Consider the following 23,450-nt stretch of genomic DNA (forward strand, 5'->3'; position numbering starts at 1 on the left):
AAGTGTAACACAATTTTTAAGCAGCACAGCCGAAAGACCATGCCAACAGACGAATTCGCATTATACTCAAACTCCAAATCACTAACAGGCGGAGGACACCAAATCACTAATTAATGAAGAGGTTAGCCGCTTCATTGGCAGAATTCATACGTTTATAATTGGAAAATAAGGCTGAAGGAATGCTAGAGTATGATTGCTTAAATTTTATGAAAAAAAAACTTCTGGATTGGCTTTTTTATTGGCTTCATAATTCAAATTGTACTTATTATGCAAAAACTTAAAAATATATAATATATAATACACAAAGGGTGAACCGATTGGAGGTTCTTTTTCCAATAGGGTTTCTTTGACAGATCAAACTAAATACATAGTTTTTTCAGTATTTATTGACATTTCATGATAGAATGACTTACGCTTCAACAATATTTACAAACCATATACTTTTATTACGAAAACCAACGCTCTGTAAAAAGAATTCATCGCGCGCTCAGACCAACTTATGGTGCACATAACCGTCCTATCGAACGCACTGTTTGGCAAATCATCAGAAAATTGAGAATGATTTTATATTATTGGATGATACTCGACCGATTAGACCACGTACAGCCTGAAGTAAAGAGAATATTCCGGCTATGAATGACAGTTTTTGCCGAAGGCTCTGAAGAATTGATTTGGCACCGATCTCAACAACTAGGCCTATCTTAAGGCTCTACTTAGGCGATTTGAAAGTGTATAAAATATAACTCGCCAAAGATTTGACACCGACCTATCTTGCAACGATCATTCAGTCCTTGGGCTCTTGAAAAACTCGTCGAAAATCTGCATTTTCGGACCAGAATTTTTTTCAGGATGAGGTCCATTTTTGGCTTAATGGCTACGTCAATAAACAAATTGCCGTATTTGGGCTGAGGAGCAAGGCGAAACCATTCAAGAATAGGTGTTACATCACCGGCTCATATTTCTTCGAAGACGAAGTTGGCGCCCATGATATTGTGACAGTGTATAGCGAACGCTATCACACCACAAAAAACGCCATTTTATACCGGAAATTGAAGCCGGTGATCTCTGTAACATTTGACTCTAACAAGAGGGCGCTACTTGCCATACAGTCCATGAATCAATAGACTTACTGCGTCTTCATTTCGGTGACCAATTTATCTCTCGTCTCGGCCTAGTGCATGGGCCACCAAGATCATGTGATATCACATAGTTGGACTCTTATTTGTGGGGTATGAAAAAGCCTAAATGCTTTGTGGATAAACCCGCTCCTCCAGAGAGCCATTCGAATTACGGGGCAGTTGCGGCCAATATTTGAAAGGGACTATCTTTAAAAAATAAATGTCATAAATGGTTCTACACAGAAATAATAAAGATTGCGCAACCAATTTGAATTTTCGTCGTTTTATTTCGTTTTAAAATCCGATGCCTCTAAATTGATCACCCATTATAATTGCGGCACACAGGATTTGTTGGGTGTCCAATTTTGGGGGCGCTTTTTATTATTACCCTACAAATGAAGAGCCTGCAGTTTTACGCCGCCTTCGAACGGCGGATGGTTTTTATGAGGAGCTTTTTTATGGCAGAAGTAATTTTGGAGGTTTGCAATACCTATCGAGAGGCGACTGCTAGACAAAGAGTTTTTCTATAAGTTAATGTGACAGGAAATTGCAAATTATTAAGATAAAACAATTTTCAGACTTACGTATTAAGCTGCTTCAGAGAAAGTGTGTAGAAGTTGTAGAGCCACAAGTCCAGTAGTTATAGGGAAGGACTTCTTTCTCAATTCTTTCTGCAATTCAGTTGAAATTTTTACAGCGGAGTATATCAGTTTTTGTATCATAAACAATACCAATATCATATCAGTTATTGTTTATACCACGAAACTATTACCTGCAATTTATTCTCAGTTTTACCTGCTTCTTCTTTATTATAGCATTAATGCTGCTAATAGCGGTCGCCCCTCGGCAGGCAATGTCAAACCTCCGAGAGTATTTCTGCCATGAAAAAGCTCCTCATAAAAATATCTGCCGCTCGGAGTCGGCTTGAAACTGTAGGTCCCTCCATTTGTGGAACAACATCAACAAGCACACCACGAATAGGAGGAGGAGCTCGGCCAAACACCCAAGAAGGGTGTACCCGCCAGTTATACATATATATACATATAAAATGCTGTGTATGTTGCCAAACATTACACTTCGAAAATTTTCAAAATAAACTTGGAAAAATTTTAAGTTTTGTTAAAATAACTTAAAAACAATGTTAAATAATGTTAATTATAGATAAAAGAACTATTTGCATTTGTTGGTTTTTGGCTTTGGTTTATTCTTCCGAGGCTTATGCGAAGGTATCATGACTTTTATTCGTTTTACGTAGAATGGGGTTGTCAGCCCTAAGTCCACGTGGCTATTGGCAAGTTTGTTGCAGATAATTTTATCCGCGTGGCAAAAGCATTTACTCTGCGCCAGAATGTTAGATTTATACCGCGCTTAGTCGGTCGGCATTGCCTCGTTAGCGGGAACAGAGGGCACCAAGTCTAAAAGACAGTGGGTGAGGTTGTCATTTAAATAGGAAAGGCTATATATTCGCAGCACTATTTCATTAACACGAACGACTTAAATGAAACCTTTTTAAAAATTGACAAAATTGCCAACGATATTGGCCTCTTCGTTAACGAGTGTAAAACGAAATACATGCTGAAATCAAGACGGCACACAAATGCACAAAGTCTTCATGTAGGTGCATATACTTTTGAAGCGCTGCAACAATTTAAATATCTAGGTGTTATGTTCACTTGTAGCGGTAAGTCAACACCCGCAATCAAAGATCGCGTCAACGCCGCGGTGGCTAGGTCACATGCTCCGTATGCCTGCTGAATCCGCTGTAGGGAAAGCCATGACTGGAAAGATAGTTGGTGCGAAGGCGAAGGGAAGACCGAGAAACCAATGGATAGACGCAGTAGGAAGCGATCTCACAGCAATGGGAATTCGCAACTACGAAGGAAAAGCAAGCGATAGAACACTTTGGAGGAGTTTTGTGAAGGAAGCTTTGACGCACGCCGCGTTGTAATGCTGTGAATGATGGTGATGATGGCTTTGGTTTATTAAGCAATGAAAAATTGTAGCTGATAACGCGGATGTGTGAAAAAGTGTGTAAGCAAAAATATCAATATCAACATTGTAGATACAACCAAACACATACGCACACAAACCGATGTATTGTGTAAATATGTAACTAAAAGAACGCAGTTGTTCTCTACGGGATGAGTTTTGCTCAACTTTGTGCTCTCTAGGGGCTGCGGTAAGGGACTACGATACGTCGGTGACTGTTTTCAGCATAGGTCCTGTGATTGATCGCAATGTTACCACCTCAATTTTGGTCATTGCTTGTTGTGTTGCAGTTGTATCTGCTAGGGTTTCAATTGCACAGGTGAGTACTGGTCGGATGCATGTTTTATACTTTTGGACTTTGCCTTTTAAGCTTAGATGCTTATTTCGCCATATTAAATACATTGCGTAAACATCCTGAAATTCGTGCTGCCTTATTCATGTGGTTGTTTATTTCGTCTGTTATTCTTTCGATGATGTAATTATGGTACCCAGATAGCAGAATTCCAAACCTGCCCGATACTCTTTCCATATACTGCTAGCTGACACCTGAGCGATTGTTTAGATTTTGTCATGCTTTTCGTCTCGGCTACAGATATCCGCATGTTAAATGCAGAATAAGCTTTCTCGAAGCAACTTCCGCTGAAGCTCGTCTTCGTTGTCCGACATTATAATTGCATCATGATTTCATTGCCCAGCAAATATCCTCTTGACCGTGTAGATTTTACAACAGATATTATCTTGTCCATAATCAGATTGAATGATATAGCACTTAAACCATCTCCTTGTCTCCTCCCTCTTGCCATCGGTATTGGGGTGATATTTTATTATTATTATATTATTATTATTAGTCTTGGCGGAAGTCATGTCTTCGGAAATGAGAATCCTAATTACAACCAGGGCAATGTTGTCAATATTGCGTTTTTCCAGAATTTTAATTACATCTTTAAGAAAAACCTTATCAAAACCCTTTTAAATAAGCAAAATATTATAATAATTTTTAAAAAATCTACTTTTCTTTGCCAAAAGCTATGAAGTAGCCAATTTCTTTTTATTTGCGAAAATAACGCTGTTTTACATGTGTTTAACCCAGGCGGTTGAGTCCTTAGGAGATGATTAAAAGTTTATGTGTATTTGTATACACTTTTTATACATATACAAATTTTACACGCTTTTTTGTTACCTTCAATATATCTATTTTTGCTGATGAGAAGCACTTTCCTAATTTAGCTAGCGAGTCTTGAGAGATATCTGTAATATGCTGCATAATAATTTACGGCTACGTTAACGAGGACCTTAGCAGCTGCACATTGAATGCAGAAACATGTATGGTACATACGAGTATGCGTGTGTATGTGCATATGCGATGCAATAAGTATAGTATATTTGATATTTATGTATATATTTATGTACATATGTGTGCGCAGTTGAATGCCGAATTGGCCGTCATTTTAAGCTGCATTCGCGCAAAAACCAAAATTTCTATTTTCAGCCTGAACTCATTCACACAACGCATTTATATACCGGCATGCCAATGTAAGCGAATCACAATGCAAATTCAGTAGTTGGTAACTAAGTAAACTAAGTATGTGTGAGTTTGTAAAAACCTTCAAATTTTTTTATTGAAGTGAAACTTCTTTTGTCTCGAAGGATGAAACGCTGTGAGGAGTAAAACCATAGCGTTTCATCGATATGTGACGCTACGCCAGCGCCATCTGTTAAAAGCGTGGCGTGGATGAAACGCTGTGAGGAGTAAAACTACGCTAAACTACGTAAAACTCACGCTATGCCAGCGCCATCTGTTAAAAGACTGGCGTGGCGTGTCGTCGTGAATGTAATGCGGTCGTTTATTATTGCATTCTTATCGAATGTAATTTGTAAATATGACATTTGATTGATGGCCGCCGTAGCCGAGTGGGTTGGTGCGTGATCACCATTCGGAATTCACAGAGAGGTCGTTGGTTCGAATCTCGGTGAAAGCAAAATTAATGAAAACATTTTTCTAATAGCGGTCGCCCCTCGGCAGGCAATGGCAAACCTCCGAGTGTATTTCTGCCATGAAAAAAATCTGCTCATAAACATATCATAAAACAAAATGAAATAAATGTATAAAAAAAAAAAAAAAAAATTTTCTTGTGATTCGAACCAAGGATTTCGGATCGGAAGCCCACATTGCTAGCCGCTGGGCTATCGCGCTGTGCTGTCGCCGCAAAATAATGTATCATAAATCTGTTTACCATACCAAAGACCATACACTTTGCGAACGCATTTCGGTGGAAACAGTTGACAGTTATCCCAAACACAATATTATTAGTAACGCGAGACGCGTCATAGAGTGTGTGTGTAGTTTTGAGCAAATCTTACAAACATATTTTGTTTTGTTGATTGATTTCTGTTAAATATGGCATCAAATCAACAAAAACGGAAACCGAAAACAGGTGCTGAACGGCAACGTGAGTATTTGGAGCGTAAAAAATTAAGAGCTACTGTTGAACACCGTGACAGGGAATCCTCCGGTTGTACGATAAGTGATAATTTGTAGTACCAACAACAAGATGCGGAACTACCATTGATGCAGTATTTCATCGATACCTTGATAGATTAGAATGTAGATCATTTTTTACGTATTTCAGTTACCATAAAGCCCTTGTTTCATTTTTGGAAAACGAATCCAATAATGATAATGACAATGCCGAGAACCAAATGTAATTGAGTACAATAAATTCATTTCTTTTTATATTAAAATAAATAAATAATTCTGTTTAATAAAATTCCATTCCATGCTTTCCATGACTTCTGCATGCATTATATTGAAATAATAGTTAAATTATTGATTTGTTGATAAAAGAAGTTTCACTTCAATCGTGCGGGTTCCGTGAACTACCACACACTTTCTTTTTTTATTTTTATCGGTTAGTATTAAAATTCCATTCAACCAGAGCTTTCTAAATTTTCTGAAGTGGCACTGGCAAATCATTGATATTCCTTTGGCAATGGAATGTTTGTCGTCATTTGTTAGCTTTGCTAAGTTCGATCGAAACAAGGCAGTTAGGTCGCTGGCGTGTCCTTCGGTAGTGCAAAGCATTTTTGGTGCACTACTTATGTACAACACTGTAATGCGAAAAGGTGTGTCGTCAGATACACAACTTGTTGTTATTGTCGATGACGTGCTAAATATGAACTTTACCCTATTTGGCGCTGAAGTGTTCCCATAACAAATATTATATAAAGGGGCTTGCGCAGCGAGTGGTGAGGGAACGAGAGAGACAGAGAGAGAGAGAGAGAGAGAGAGAGAGAGTGTGAGATGTATTAAGAGAAATAGAGAAGGAGAATGTGAGCGAAGTTTATAATTTTGCAGAAGAGAGTGTGTAAAGAGGCTAGTTGAAGGTGTTCAAAACGTATTGGAGAAATGCAAATACTCTTCTGTGAACAACTGCTTAATTAGAGCTTTCGGCAAATTTGCTGCCATGAGCTTTATTAGGCGCTAGTTTTGCATGTTTTGACCACTCTAATCCATCAAATGTTGAATTTAAAGAAAACGATTGGGGTTTTTGTAAGAGATTTTCAATCAGATTAGTTTTGTATTTTATTAATATCTTAAGCCACATACGCCTTTCGAAATTAGTCTAAATGTGTCAATAATTTTATTTACATTACAAAATAAGTTAACTAGATTCATGTTTTTATTATCCGCTGTTCATAGATATAAGTTATACAGTTGCTAATTTTTTTAACACTCAGTTTTCAATAATCACAAAAATAATGCTACGAATGCATTCTAAATATGCAGGTAGTTGGTATATTTTTCATTTATATGTGCATTTTAATATTCTTTCACTCGCTTCTTTGAATGCAAGTTTTGCTTACAATTTTATGGTTTCGACAATTTTGGTTAAATAAATTCGTCTTTCGTCACATACACAGGCACACGGCTCACTTAAAGTGACGCTTTTACTATAATCCTATCAGACTTCGATCATTCGATACAAACTTTTATAGTCAAAATTAATTAAATTATTTAATATTAAATCAATTATTCAAAATAAATAAATCATAAAACCGAATAAAGTAAAGTAAATTGAGGTACAATATAATATAATACAATAAAATAAAATTGAATGTAAAAGTTAATAAAAAAAAAAAAAATGAATTAAATGATTTAAAACAAATAAAATCATAAAACCGAATAAAATAAAATCGAATACTATATAATGAGGTACAGTGTAATGTAATACAATAAAATGAAATTGAATTTAAAAGTTAATTAAAAAATAAAAATAATTTTAAGTAAGTTAAAATAAAATAATTAAATAGCAAAATTTTAAACAAAATTTTAGTACAATTTTAATAATCGTCTGGGTAAAGAAGAATTTAGTAAATATTTCGGTAAAAATCTACTAAATGTATTAGTATATTTTTTATAATATAATAAATTTTAAATTCTTAAAATTAAAATTTTAGTTAATTTCGTTTTAAATTTTTTACTAAATTTTAATTAAAAAGAGGCCTTTTTAGTACTGTTTGGAGTAGAAAATTTTTTATGTAACTTGGAAAATTTTTATTTAAAAAGATAAAAAAAGATTAATTAAATATATTTTAAATATTTTGCCATTTTTTATTTAAAAAGATAAAAACAGATTAATTAAATAGATTTTAAATATTTTGCCATTTGTGGAAAAACACCAAAAATAGGAGGAGCAGCTCGGTCAATTATTTACTTTTATTTTTTATATTTTAAATAAATTTGAGCAAATTGGATTTTTTACAATATGCGAAATACAATAAAAGTAAAGTTTTTTGCAATAAAATTTATTTGTATATAAATTTGTATTGGAAATTTTACTATGGCCTACTGCAATTTGTGATTTCGTTTCTATAATATTTTGTAATTAGCAACTAATATGAATTTATTTTTGAACTAGAAGCGAATTAAATATATTGTAGAAGACGTCCTTGCAGCTAAACATCTCACGACATATTTGAAGTAATGGGAAAACATTAAATTCTCTGCCCTGTTTGCTTAGGGTTTCTCAGAAGCAAAAGCTACTGATTTTCCCATGCATTCTACATCACTCTGTAGCATACATTTAGGATTGTCAGCACACAAGAAGTGGGTGCAAAAAATATCTAACCAGAGCTGCAATAATGCCAGTTAACGTGCTTTGTGTGAGCAATCCTTTCCTAGGTGCTTTCCATTTGCTTTCCTAGCAATCTTTTTCTAGTTTTCCATCATTTTAAACTCATAAATTTATATTATAAGTACTCATATGCCGCAGATTTTCTTGCCAGTTGTCCTAAATGCTGGATGCTCCAGTGCCAGAGAATTCACAGAAAAGAAGTGTGTTTTGTAATATTTCCAAAATAGAGCATTTATTAAAAAATATGTGGTACACAAGTAAAATGTCTTACATCTTACACTATCTATAGAATCTAAATTTTTAGAATAATCAAATAAATAAGCTTCGTTTTTTAACTATTTAATAGTTTAATACTTTTCCTTGTAATTTTGGAAGATACTTTGAACTTTTAGTGCCTTTTTAATAGAGTTTTAAATACTTTTTTACCACTTTGTTTTCTGGAAATAAGCAGTTTTATATACGTGGAAGAAATTTGTTAAGCTTTACATTTAATTTGCTAAATCTAAAATAGTTTGACTACCATCGCTACGTACACTGAATATCTTTTTATTTTTATATTAATTTTTACAATTTATTATTTTTTATATATTTTTCGTTTTTTTTGCTTAATTTTTTCTTATGCCAAATTAACCAAACTATATTCTATAACATTTCATTAACCATTAACCCGAGGCACAGCTTTTTCTAATACTTTTGATTTTAGCTTAAACAAATCCGAATCCTTTCCTGCTTATAGCTACGTACTTAGGCATAACTTCTTGTATAACTACAGCCATATGTACATACTTATATATATGTACATGTGTGCATCTAATGCAATTATCTTTTACAAGTCTTTTACTGTATACGTGAAAAACATTTCGTTTTCTCCAAAGCTAGAAGTGTCTATAATTACATTACTTAGATAATCAGCCTCTTTTGCGATACGTCTACGTTGATTCAAAGTTCCTTTGTTTCACGTTTACATTCACTGCTTTCGTTGCAATGCTGCGCACGCCGCCCGCCCTATCCCTCTAATGCATTGCATAGGGTGAACAGACAGTGTAGCGCGGCACACGCGAGTACAAACCGGACATGCCCTTCATGTAGACATAATGCACAGGTGGTCGCAGTATGCTCTGCTGCTTCTTCTCCTTCTTTTTGCTGCTGCTGCTGCCGTTGCGATTATTGTTATTTTTGCTACTGCTGGAGGAATTGCTGCTAGCACTGGCATTACCGTCGCCGCTGCTGCTATTTCCACTGCTGCGACTTGACGAGGAGGATAACATTTCTGGCAAACTGTGCTTCTTATTTTTGTCATTCAAATTTACTACGTCATCGGTTTCCTTCGGTTTGACATCCTTGAAACAGCGTAGCGGTGTGCTGCTGCACGACAACGACCTCATCGACGGGCTGCTGATGAAATGGCTCAACATACGTGTCACCGACGAAGCAATAGACATGCGGCTAAGATGCAGACGCCTATGTGAACTGGACTGCTTTTGCTGACCGTGATGTTGCTGGTGATGTTCACGCGTACATTTGCGCTTTTGTTGTTGCTCACAACGTTCATTGTGATTTGAATTCTCATCATCCTCATCGCTGCTATTCGTATCGCTATTTTGGCCGGAGCTGAAACTATGCGCCACATTGACATCGGACGAATGATGCTGGCGGTACATTTTGAACGAAGAACATACATCCGCTTCATCATCACCATCACCGTTGTAGGCATCCCCCAAACAATCAACGTCGAATGGACAGAAAGCAGGCGAATATGATAAACCACTGTACGCTGAGGAGGAGAGGGTGTAACGCGAGGCATGCTGCGATTGCTGTTGATGATGATTTCGCTGTTTTTGGTTTTTCGACTCTTGTACCAGATTATCAGCGCCACTGTAACTCAGATCAATATTTGAACCGGTGAGGTGAAATCCTATGCGGGAGCCACGCTCATAGCTCAGTGAGAATGAATCTGTCGAAGAGCTGGGTAAATCATCTTGACTGTTGTACACATACGAATGAAGTTGCTTTTGTGGGAGATGACGCGGATTTTGTTGCAAGAAGGAACAACCCAAGTGCTTGCCTATGCAACTCAAAAATCTGCGTGTTGTCTTAAGATCGCATGTTGATTTGACTTTAGGTGTTTTGCTGTCGGTCGTCGAAGACTCCGCTGAGAGTTTGTTATCGACGTGGTGTGGCGATGGGGGAGTGGTTTTTGGGGTAGACATTGATGTAACGGGTGTAGATTTGAGAGGAGTTGTTGATTGTGTGTTGTGTTTTTTCGGCGTTAAGTTATCCATTTTCATGTTTGCCAAAAATATTTGTAGTTTTGGTTGTTTTCACAATATTTTTAGCAGTTTAGTGATTATTTTCTTTAAACCGCTGATTTGGCTTTTTTAAAAACACTTTTTGTGTAACCACACAGTTTGAGAATTTTCAGTTAGTTCAGCAGTTCTTTGCAAGATATTGTATTTTTTTTTAGTTTATTTTAGTACTTGCCAAGCTTTATATAACTTTTTATTGAAATTATTTTTTGTTGTTCACACTTTTATTTTTTTTTCAAAACGTTTTTATTTGAACAATTTCTCTTGTATTTTCAAATAGTAACGGTTTTATTCACTTTCTGTATATTCCGCAATTTTCACTGAGATATTCCAGCTTTGAAGCGCAACAAACATATGCCTGCTACCAGTCATAGTCAGCGCTTTTATAGCCCAGCTGCCTCAGGGACGGGGCCGTATTCGTTCACATTATCACAGCATCGTTTCAATGGGAACCGTTATAGCGAAGCTTATTTGCGTCGTATGCAACCTTCGCACCAATCGCAACAACAACTGCAAACCACTCATACATATATGTATAGAAAAATTTGAATGAATTCTTGCAACTATTGCTACAGCAGACACGAACTGAGCTTAGCGAGCTTTGGCAACGGCGTTGCGAGGCAGCAACAAGTGTTCGTGAACTTTATTCTCTGGAAGTGTGCGACTCGTCATTTGGTGCTCGTTTGTAGTCGTGTGCGGAAAAAAGATTCGTGCAACTGTATTGCTATGTTTATGAAAGTTTCACAATCGTCGTTTCACGTTACATTCGCAGCAGCCTGCCGCATCAGCAGTCAATCGCATGACATAGTTATTATAAAGGGTGGCCGGAGGCCGGTGGCAGAATTAGGAATTATTTATTCATTTATTTATTTAACTAAGGCATACAATTATCTACCTACTAGCTAAGCACCTATAAATCGGATCTATGAGTATGAATATGCCTTAGAACTAAGCTTCTCAATGCCACTTCAGTAAATCACAAGTCGATATCTTTGACATTATTTAGTTCACTTGAGGTTCACGCAATGGGTGCATTCATAGCATAACTGAATTTGTTTAATTTTTAATTAAAAGCTAAATTAAAAGAGAATTACTAATGATACAATTTTATTTCAATAACTGTCCTCCGTACTTCGAGCCACTCGCTGGAGAAGTTATGTCGGGATGCCATTAACCTCGCGAACGATATTTTCTTTTAATAGACTTTTGATTTTTGAGGAATCCCACAGCAAAAAGTCCATGGGGGTAAGAAGAAATAACGCAGTATCGCCGTTGTCACTCCGCTCATGTGCGGCATGGCATCACGCCATCTTACTAAAACTATGTGTGCGTACTGAAAGGAGAATGTTCTCTCATTATTGAAGCGAAATAATCGTTTAGCATGCGTCCATGAGAGACACCGTCCACAGAAACTGTGCGATTTTCAGAAAAATATGGTCCAATTATTTCATTGCTTGACTATGCACACCAAACCAATACTTTGGGGTTTTGAAGTGACTGTTGATATTTTAATAATGAGTTCTGGCCTTTAGGTGACCAATAAGGGCAACTTCCCTTATTTGAATTTCCATTTTAAACTCCAAAATTTTGAAAGGTTGAAGACTAACATACTTTTTCAATATTTCATGCACAATAGTTTTTTTTAAGTCGCAAGGCAGTCACTCTCTTGCGCACGGACTGATGTGGATTATCGTGAAAATTTCTAGCGTCGAGTTCAATATTTTTATTTGTTCTCGATGTCCAGCTGGGCTCCGGCCGTGGACTGTTTGGCACCGACCTTGCTGCTGGAACCTTTGTACCCATGAACGAATCAAATCTTCACTTGGGGCATCACATAAACGTCGAAAATTGTAACGTGACCAAAATCTATGACAAACTGTTACACACGAATTATTGATCTCGAAATACGTTTCGATTGCGAACGCACGTTACGAGCCGTCCACTGCGACATTGTATCTAAATAACCTGCACGAATAACGAAGCTAATGCGGCCCCCTCCCCGCTCATTCGCTCACAGAAACTTTAAATTTAAATCCTAATTCTACAGGGTGTATTTGGACGCATAACGTGAACTTCTCATGAAGCCAAAAGCGAACGCACAATGCCAAGCCCACATTTTTTGAACACTTCATATGTGAAATGCTCTATGCAGAGTCGCATACGCTACTCAGCCGCTAAAGACGCGTGAATTTGGTGGCCATCAGCTCTGAGATGTGTAAGTATGCGGTTGAAAGAGCGCCTAAGGTAAACATTCTAGTGCTGTGGAAATATTTTCTATTTGCACGTGACCAAGTAGCATTGCAATCACTCGGCTATGCACTTATTCAATAACTTTTGTCTACGACGCGCTCGAGCAGTCATTCGCCTGTGCGGTATTCTTGCCAACACTTTGAACAGTTGAAGGAAGTGTTGTGTTTTGTTAGAGGTGTAAGTGTATTAAACGTGACTTTTGTTGGCGCTATTGTTTCTTCTGCCAACTTTGTGTAGCAGTGGCTATGCTGCTTTCATCCCTTCGCTTCATTGCACTTCCAGTTCGTTTAGCGGCAAATGCACGTGAGTTTCGTGTGTCATTCTATACCTGCGTATATTCCATACTTTATAAACAATTATTGGCACTAAAATTGAAGAAAATTGTCAGAATGAAAAGTTTCCAAAAAGTTTCCATTGCACGATTTCTGACGTTGTTGCGAACACTTATTGCTTTTCAAGTGGTTTGTCGTTGGTTTGCGTTGAGTTTTTCACGTTGGTGAGACATATGTATATATACGTACTAAATATTTTCACAAAACATTTCCGGCTTAATAAAACAAAAGAAAATCTCCTTATTGCATTAGATAAACCGTGAATTATACATTTAGGCCATTTTGGAGTCGAGTCACAGTTTAGTGTTTGGTTGGAAAAGAAAGAGAGTAAGTTGTACCTGCATTTATTTTCCTTCTCTTGACTAAATTGCTTAAACCACTTAGATCTTTTTAAGAAGGTAACTAGTGCCTCCAGTGAGATATTTTACAAATTTCCCAAGTCCTCATTGAAATAATCGTCACGATATTTGGCACGGCTTCTTTGCATTCGCAGAGGAGCTCTTGTACCGACTCAATTTCTTCTTCATCTCCACAGCTCCTGCAGAAGTCATTGTGAGATACACCCATTCCACTGGCTAGAGTGCCAATAGTGCAGTGACCCGTTATAACACCTGTCAGGACCCTGCTGGTAGTTTATCTACTGAATCCAAGCAGACATTTTGGGTTTTTAAGCGCCTGCAGTTAGTAGTCAGAGACCACTTTGTATTGGTTTCCGCGATTACGCTTAGGTCAATCGTAGTGTAAAGTTCGTTTAAAGGAATGCTTATGTCCTCTACCATTCGCCTAGCCTTGTACATTAATCCGCTTTTTCATTTCACTCCGCTCCAGAGTGGCCGGAAATTCAACAAAGTGTGGTGTTGTGTTGTGTTGCTGGATGACCGTGAGCGACCTCCTGCATTATTTAACTAATCTTGAATTGATGCGCGTTAAGGGGTTACATGGGTTTCGTGGCTTTAAAAAATCGATTTTTAATTTCTACAACATCTCAAGAATATTATCCTAAATTTTCAAGTCGATCCGAATAATAGTTTTGGAAATACAGTCTTCGGAAGGTGTGCTATCCAAGCCACTTTTATTGTTACTCAAAACCTTAAACGCGTTTTTTTCGGAACCGTGTTTTCAAAGTCGGTTGTCAAATTTTCTCGAAAACTACTCAACCGATCTTGATGAAATTTTACACAGGTGTTCGAGAAATAATTTACTCGTGCTTGGACGAAGGATTTTTTTTCAATTACAATTATTAAAAAAAAAAAAACAAAATGTCAAGGAAATTTGACAGAAATTTTCATTTTTTTGGAAAAATGTCTGCCAAAATTCCAATTTTTACTTTTTTTTCTTTCCTTCGTTCAAGCTCGAGTTTATGGTCTTAACTAAAGCACTGATTTTTGTTTTGTCATTTTCGATGATTGTGTCAGGAGTTATGCTGACAACGCGGACGCACCTTTTTTTCGTGGGGTCACCGGAAATGACGTCACAATGGAGGTGTTATAATTTTTTTTTTTTGAAAACTTCAGAAATTATTCTTTAAATATGTATCTATAAGACAGAAAAAAGATAGAAAAAAAATATTGAGAGTAATCCTTTTTTTACCCGACGAAACCCATGTAACCCCTTAAGGCCAGTGCCTTGATCGCTGATTGACTATCAATAAACATGGTAAGGTTTGCTGGAGGTAAGTCTGTCAGTCTTATCGTTTTTGCTGCTTGGTCTATGGTGTACTCGTAGATCTCAGCTTGGAAGACGCAGCACTAGTCTGGGAGTCTAAAGGAGCAATTTAGATGTAATTGTTCCAAGTACACTTCCGCTCCAGTGCCATTGTCCTTCTTAGAGTCATCAGTATAAATATCAACTGATTTGACTCTGGTCTGCCAGTCTTTTCTGTCGGGTATTCGTATTTTATACTCTCTTTTTAGATCTATCTTGACGACCAGATACTTTGTTTTCGTTGCGTTTTGCAAGTATTTCACAGATAGTAAGACTGATGCATGACCGTACTAGCATTGAGTAACAATGCTTTCTATTATTACAATATTTAGTGAAGGTTTTATGACAACTTGGTATGGTGGGCCGCTGTAGATGAAGAGAGGCATGTCAAGAGTTCGAAGGTAGTTCAGAGACTCACAGACTAATATATAAGTGGGGCGCAAAGGTCTATTCCCTCCATCAGCACTGTGGAAAGTATAATACTAAGCCTCACCAGGTTAAAATTGGGGCTTGAAGTGCTATTGATGCAAACACCATTAGGTCAAAGGAGTACCCTATGATCAGAAAATTCCGGGAATAAATAAATAAAACAAAACAAAGTTAAATTTCGGGCAAATTTAGTTTATCTCCTTCAAAATATGACCCGTCTGAAGCAACACACATGTGCCCACGTTTAACCCAGTTCTCCATGTACCCCTGGTAGGCCGACGAAGGGATTACCTTCAGCTCCTTCGCCGTATTCTCTTTGATCACCTCTATCGACTGAAATCTCCTTCCACAAAGTGGTAACTTCAACTTGGGAAACAAAAAGAAGTCGCACGGGGCCATATCAAGTGTATACGGTGCTTGCACGATGGTATTTACTTGGTGGTTGGTCAGATAATCCAGCACAATTTTGGGCTCGCTGCAATGGGCGTTATCATCATGCAAAAACCAAGAACTGTTTGCCCACATTTCCGGCCATTTGCGACGTACAGCATCTCTCAAACGCTTCAAACCGGATAAATAATATTCTTTATTGACTGCTTGCCCCGATGGAAGGTACTCATGGTGCACTACGCCTTGGCAATTGAAGAAAACAGTCAGTTAAACATTCCCGGTACTTACGTATGTGTGAACTGAAGGACAGATGGAATTACGCCGTTGATAGGACTAAATGGAAAAAGGTGAGACTCGTTATAGTGAGGTATGATGGCTGCAGGAAAGGACCTCTGTACAATCGTTATATTTGCAACATCTTCACATAAGGAGCTAAAATAACTAAAGGAGTGCTAGCTGTTATACTTTGTTTTGAGCTTGATTCTCGAGGCTCGTACAAATTTCCGAATTACTGAAACATTTTCTAAGACATATTCCGTGTATAAACCAAATCGGGTTACATGTATGACTTTTCGTAGCATTTCACTGCACTGAATTTTGATATGACTTACATATTATTCAAATATAATATGTTTAAGAAAAAAATTGAAAAAGTTTGTAATTAATTTTGCATGTGCTTGTTATACCATTTTGCGAAATATAAAATTGTTGGAAACTAGTTTCCAGGGCTTGTGAGTGGTTTTTTATTTACTTACAAAGACATCACATTTTTTCTTTTTCTTTTTTGAAAGTTAACATTATATGGAAGGTGGGTTTGGTTATTGCCCGATTTCGCCCATTTGCAGCGTCAACCTACACCTAGAGTAAAATGTAATAGCACTTTGTTCACCAAGTTTCATTGAAATATAGTAATTTTCGCTGGAGTTGTTGTGCACACGGACGGACAGACGTGACTAAATAGGTTTCTCTCATCATTCTGAGCATTTTTGTGTACGAGCACATACATATGGTAAATATGCGTCTATATCTAACTTGATTCTTGTATGCTGCGGAACAAAATTATTTAACAAGTGCACGCTGGCATAAAAATATGGTGTACCTTATGCGACATTGCTTTCATGACATACACTTTTATGAGATTTTTAAAATTTTAACCTTTCCCAGGTGGAGCTTCGAGTCCCTCCCTGGGATACTTAGTGTTGAATAGCTCAGCTTCGTATTATTAAGTTGGGGAATAACTTTGTAGCGTTTTCATATTTTATTTTATTTTACAGCGATTTGTTTGCCGTTTGGCAAGGGGTAAGTTCAACTCTTTCTGCTCTACAAAACAATTTTAATTGTATTTTTGAATTATTTAATTTTTTATTACTTTTGAGGCTTAGAAATGGAACACTCTGAAGGCAAAAATCAACATTTTCGACATCTGCTCCTCTTTGCTTTTCAACGAGGTCAAAAAGTTGCCGGAGCAGCCCGAGACATTTCCGACGTGTATAAGAAGGGGTTTACAGCTCGCAAATGATTTGCAAAGTTCAAAAATGGCGACTTTGACGTCGATGACACGTCCCGCAGTGAAAGGCATTCTGAATTCGAGTTATTCATCCAAAGAAGATCATAATATGTGTTTGGTGGGACTGGGAGGGTATGGAGCACTGGAGAATGCTCGAAAAGAATGCCGCGGTCAAAAAGGACTTCTACATTGCCTAGCCACACCGCGTGAACGAGGCTATTCGACTGAAAAGGCTTGAGCGACATGGTTGACGACAACGCCAGGCCCGATGTTGCACAAATCGTCAAAGCCGCACCCCAAGAGCTCGAATGGGAGGTCCTTCGGCATTCGCCGTATTCTGCGGCCCTTCACCCACCGATCACCATCTTTTCCGCTCTCTGTCAAACCATATGAAAGGCGTTACCTTCGGTAACAAAGAGGTCCTTAAAAACTGGTTCAATAACTTTTTTGACACCAAACCGTTTGGCGGAGCGGCATCAGCAAATTGGTCGAGAGGTGCGAGTAAGTTGTAAACAGCAACGGCGAATATTCAAGTGTAATTGATTAACTTATTGATAAAATTATCGGTTTTTGTTTAAACAAAAGTCTTCGATTAAATACTACGAACTTATTCCTCAACTCAATACATACAAACTCCAACTGCTTCGGTTCTTTTAAACATTATGATTAATTTTTTTTTGGATAAATCATATTTTTTTTTAATTTTATTTTTTTTTTTTGAAAGACATTTAATTTCTTATTATCATTGTTTGGGGAAATACTTTTTTTGGCGTTTTTTTTAAAAGCCGAAACTATTCCCAGTTATACCTGCAAGTTTCATAATGAAATCTCCATAACTTTTCGAGTTATGTTCTTATAGCAAATCAGTGGGAGATACTGCTGAACCGAAGCGTTGGCATATAATTCTATATATAATACTTATTGCGAAGTTAGAGTTATCCAGTTCACGAATACGCACGCTTTTTCCACTTAGTTTGCTCTAATTTGGTTTTAATAGAGCAGACAGCGTCTGTTTTGCTTCAATTGTGTGCTCATTGTACATTGCCCAAGAAAACTGATCGCAAAACAAAACAAATGTGTCATTTTTATAGAGCAATGTGTTTACGAAAAGTATTCCATGCCGAGTTTAACACATAGTACTTCTTTATTATAAAAACACACAGTTTAATATGAGTGAGAATATTCGTTTCTGATTGCACCAAGGCTGCTAAAGGTAAAGTATTAAATAATTACACCACGCAGTGATTTTTTCCAAGAAATAAAATATATTGGTTTTTAGGATGCTGGATTCGAAGTTTATATTTTACCTCAACTTAAACAAAATTTTCGTTACGAAATGAAATTTTGTCATGTTTCAAAAATTAGTAGATAAACCAAATGTTGTTGAAATTTGAAATTTTGCTACGAGTATCAATATAAAATTACTTGTAATGCGATGGAATGAAATGAGCCAGCCATATTGGCTAAAGCTTCAAATATTGTTTGTGAAAGTCTAACAATATCTATGCAGTTTTTAGTACTGTCATATGGATAATTACGTATATCTTTTCCATAATCATTTCTGACCTTTGAAGTCATTATTTGAGTCAAATTTTCCCATAACTTTGAAGAGATGTTGTTTTGTATTTTTTTAAGCCGAATGAGGACTTAGCACCTCAAAGCTATCAAACGTAAGCAATAAGTTTCCAGAGATAAAAATATAAAATTTTGTTTCACACTGTTAACCTACATATATTTATGCATCGAATATTCTCTGCAATAATTTCTTCTTCTCCTTCTTGATTGGAACGATAACCCCTTACGTGATTTTGGCCGAGTTTAAAAGAGAGCGTCAGACCCTTATTTTTCGTGGTAACCGGCGCTAGTTGGACACACCAAGTGAAGCCAAGTCTTTCTCTACTTGATCGAGTACCTTCAGAGCCGGAGGATTTTTATCCATTCGAACTACATGACTCAGCCAACGAAGTCGCTGGATCTTCATTCGCTGCGCTATGTCTCTGTCGTCGTAAAGCTCATTGTTCCATCGCCTACCATAGTCGCCGTCACCAACGTGCAAATGTCCAAAAATCTTTTGTAGAATCTTTCTCTTGAACACTGCAAGGGACGCCTCATCGGATATTATCATCGTCTAAGCTTCTGCGCGATACGTTAGGACGGGAACGATAAGAGGCTTATGCTCATTAAGAGGAGGCTTTATTACTCAATTGCCATAACTACCGAAGGGCGGTGGGCAATCATAAAACTCAGAGTGCATTTCAACCATTAAAAAACTCCTCATAAAAGAATATCTGCCATTTGAAGACGGCTAAAAACTGTAGGTCTCTCTATTTACGAAAAAACATCAATACGCGTACCACAAATAGAAGGAGGAGCTCAGCCAAACGCCCAACGAAGTGTCTAAGCGTCATTATGTGTTAGAACAATTGTGCCTCCCGTCGGATTGTTTGATTTTTATGTTCTACAGAAAATGTGATTATTTCATAACGTAATCTGCTACATAATTCCTGATTCCATCTTGATGATTTTCTTAACAATGCGCTTGAGATATAGATTGATGCGTTGTCCTCCTGAAAGACGCAGTCATTGACTCTTTTCCTGCCATAAATGTCATAAGAGTCCATTCATGAAGTCAATTCATGGACTGTCTAAATTAAATTTCTTTTATGGGAGAAAATTATGTTTTTCTTTAGTTCAGTAATATTGAGTATATTTTTGGTTCCCATTTCCTTAATCTTTTAAATTTACCTCCTTGCCAAGTTTTATTACGTTTGTTCGGTTTATTGAGCCCATATCTTTATACTTCTTTTAAAAAGTTGAGAACGAAAGACAGGCAGATCGGTTAATTAGAAATACGGGACCTTTTAAAAGTGGCGCCTAGATACTCAAGAATTCCTAGATGGTACTTTTTTGTCATCTTTGACATCTTTTAAGGAGCCAGGTGTGTAATTTTGCACCATAGAATGACGCGTTAAAATGATTGAAATTTATTATGAAGATGATCAATCGTTGAGCACAACATATCGTAAAATTCTTGACTACGTGCAAAATGTTACATAAGCATCTTGGCTTCTTCTTCTTAATTGGCGCTGTAACCGCTTACGCGATTTTGGCCGAGCTTAACAAAGCGCGCCAGTCGTTTCTTTCTCGTGCTAACCGGTGCCAGTTGGACACACCAAGTGAAGCCAAGTCCTTCTCCACCTGATCTTTCCAACACAGAGGAGGCCGCCCTCTTCCTCTGCTACCACCAGCTGGTACCGCATCGAATACTTTCAAAGCCTGAGCGTTTGTATCCATTCGGACGACATGACCCAGCCAACGTAGCCACTGGATCTTTATTCAATGCGCTATGTCTATGTCGTCGTGAAGCTCATACAGCTCATCGTTCCATCGCCTGCGATATTCGCCGTTGCCAACGTGCAAAGGTCCAAAAATCTTACGCAGAATCTTTCTCTCGAACACTCCAAGCGTCGCTTCATCGGATGTTGTCATCGTCCAAGCTTCTGCGCCATACGTTAGGACGGGCATGATGAGAGTCTTGTAGAGTGTTAGTTTTGTTCGTCGAGAGAGGACTTTACTGCTCAGTTGCCTACTTAGTCCAAAGTAGCACTTGTTGGCAAGAGAGAGTCTACGTTGGATTTCAAGGCTGACATTGTTATCGGTGTTAATGCTGGTTCCTAAATAGACGAAGTCTTTTACAACCTCGAAATTATAACTGTCTACAGTGAAGTGGGTTCCGATACGCGAGTGCGCCGACTGTTTGTTTGAAGACAGGAGGTACTTCGTTTTGTGCTCGTTCACCACCAGACCCATTCGCTTTGCCTCTTTATCCAGTTTGGAGAAGGCAGAACTAACAGCGCGGTTGTTAAGGCCAATGATGTCAATATCATCGGCATACGCCAACAATTGTACGCTCTTATAAAATATTGTGCCTGAGCGATTAAGTTCTGCGGCTCGTACAATGCTCTCCAACATCAGGTTAAAGAAGTCACACGACAGCGAGTCACCCTGTTTGAAACCTCGTTTGGTATCAAACGGCTCGGAGAGGTCCTTCCCAATTCTGACGGCGCTGCTGGTGTTGAGCAACGTCATCTTACATAGCCGTATTAGTTTTGCGGGGATACCAAATTCAGACATCGCGGCATACAGGTAACTCCTTTCCGTACTGTCGAATGCAGCTTTGAAGTCGACGAAAAGATGGTGTGTGTCGATTCTCCTTTCATGGGTCTTTTCCAAGATTTGGCGTATTGAGAATATTTGGTCGATAAGGTCCTCTGATAAGGTCCAATCAGTTGGTTGACGGTGGGCTTCAGCCTTTCACACAATACGCTCGCTAGAACCTTATAGGCGATATTTAGAAAACTAATCCCGCGGTAATTGGCACAAATTGCAGGATCCCCCTTCTTATGGATTGGGCAGAGCACACTTAAATTCCAATCGGCAGGCATGCTTTCATCCGACCATATTTTGCATAGGAGCTGATGCATGCACCTTACCAGCTCCTCGCCGCCATGTTTGAATAGCTCAGCCGGCAGTCCGTCGGCACCCGCGGCTTTGTTGTTCTTTAGCCGCTTTATCGCTATTCTCACCTCGTCATGATCGGGTAGCGAACCGACAATTCCGTCGTCAACGATTGGGGTATCGGGATCTTCACTTTCTCGGTGACATGCGCAGCTGTCACTGTTTAATAGGTTCGAGAAGTGTTCCCTCCATAATTTAAGATTGCTCTGTACGTCAGTCACCAGTTCGCCGTCTTTGTTCTTACAGGAAAACACCCCGGTCTTGAAACCTTCTGTAAGCCGCCGAACTTTCTGGTAGAATTTTCGGGCGTTATTCCTGTTGCCCAGCATCTCAAGCTCTTCGCACTCACGTATTTCGGCCTCTCGTTTCTTCTTTCGGATAATACGTCTCTCTTCCTTTTCCAGCTCTCTGTAGCGATCCCACATGGGTCGCGTTACGCCCGAGCGCAGCGTGGCTCTATAGGCAGCATCTTTTCTTTCTGCGGCAGCATGACATTCCTCGTCGTACCAATTGTTTTTTCGGGCTCGCCAGAATCCGATTTCTTCTTCGGCGGCGGTACGTAGAGAACGAGAAATGTTGCTCCATTGTTCGTGCATGCCGGTGTTTTGGGCAGTACTCTCTGAGAGCAGGAGTGAGAGTCGAGTGGCGAATCTTCTGGCTGTCTGTTGTGATTGCAGCTTTTCGATGTCGAACATTCTTTGCGTAGGTAGATGCACGTTTTTTGCTGCACAGAGGCGTGTGCGCAGTTTGGCTGCAACAAGGTAGTGATCCGAGCATCTTGGCTTACGTGACTAAAAAAATGGTTTGCGTATAATTTTCGCTGATTGCGCTCATTTAGATTTGTTATTCGTATTTCTTGGAAAAAAGCAGTCAAAAATTGGACTGGTCGAATGAATCGTGTAACTCGTAGCCATGACTGACATATAACGGATAATAATAACAATAAAAATAAAAATAAATCTCATGAAATTATCTACCGGATTATAATAAAAAAAATTGTTACAACAATGTTTCTGTTTTTTTTTTAATTTTATATTCTCAACCTGTTTAGTGAACTGCGTTACCCGGCCAAAAAGGATTTGAAAAATTTTGTGCACTGTATAATGGTAATTACGCACCCACCCATTTGTCTATGGCGGGCACATACAAAGTATTTATAGTTTAAGGAGCGCAAACCTTTCCACATATAATAAATCAATTTAACAGATATTGAATGGAAGAGTTCTACTCCCAGCAGAACACGAGCCACAATTGAAAACCCACAGCAAACTATATTCAGCGAATTCACATTTCAATTAAGTATTCAAGTTATTAGCATAGAAAATGCCGCTTCAGTTGTTTAACGATATTTTTAGAATGTTTATGGCTATTTTTAGCGAGGGAATAGAGGAAGCTTTCGTAACTTATTTGTATCGCTAATACAATACGAATGCCAGTTATATGAAAATATAAAGCATGCGTTGCAAGCAACGTGCGGCGAGATTTGGTTATGAATATTGTCACATTTTGTAGCGTCGTAATCATGTTTATTTTTCTTTGGCTATTGGAGTGGGGGGCGCTGTACTGGAGCCAGTTCTGCATATGCGACATGTTTCTGTTATTTACATCGTTTATTTTGGTTTCAATAAAATGAATTGGTGTGTATGTTGGCAAGCTGAAGGTTTTGTTTTTCTGTTTAGCTAAAGAAATAAATATTTTACTTAAATCAGGGGAGGTTATAATGTTTATCCAATGACACCATGGGGTCGACTTGAAACTCTCTGTAGCCCTCC

General features: G+C 38.0%; 1 protein-coding gene across 1 annotated transcript; it reads right to left on the bottom strand.

Annotated features, from left to right (window-relative positions):
- Positions 1 to 8,540: 8,540 nt before the first annotated feature.
- Positions 8,541 to 10,696, bottom strand: LOC129241654 (dual specificity protein kinase splB). The gene has a single exon (XM_054878101.1). It carries the CDS (start codon positions 10,528 to 10,530, stop codon positions 9,256 to 9,258), a length of 1,275 nt encoding a protein of 424 aa, XP_054734076.1. The 5' UTR covers positions 10,531 to 10,696; the 3' UTR covers positions 8,541 to 9,255.
- Between the last annotated feature and the right edge of the window lie 12,754 nt (positions 10,697 to 23,450).

The sequence above is a fragment of the Anastrepha obliqua genome, chromosome 3 (genome assembly GCF_027943255.1).
Source record: "Anastrepha obliqua isolate idAnaObli1 chromosome 3, idAnaObli1_1.0, whole genome shotgun sequence".
In the NCBI taxonomy this organism is placed as follows: Eukaryota; Metazoa; Arthropoda; class Insecta; order Diptera; family Tephritidae; genus Anastrepha; species Anastrepha obliqua.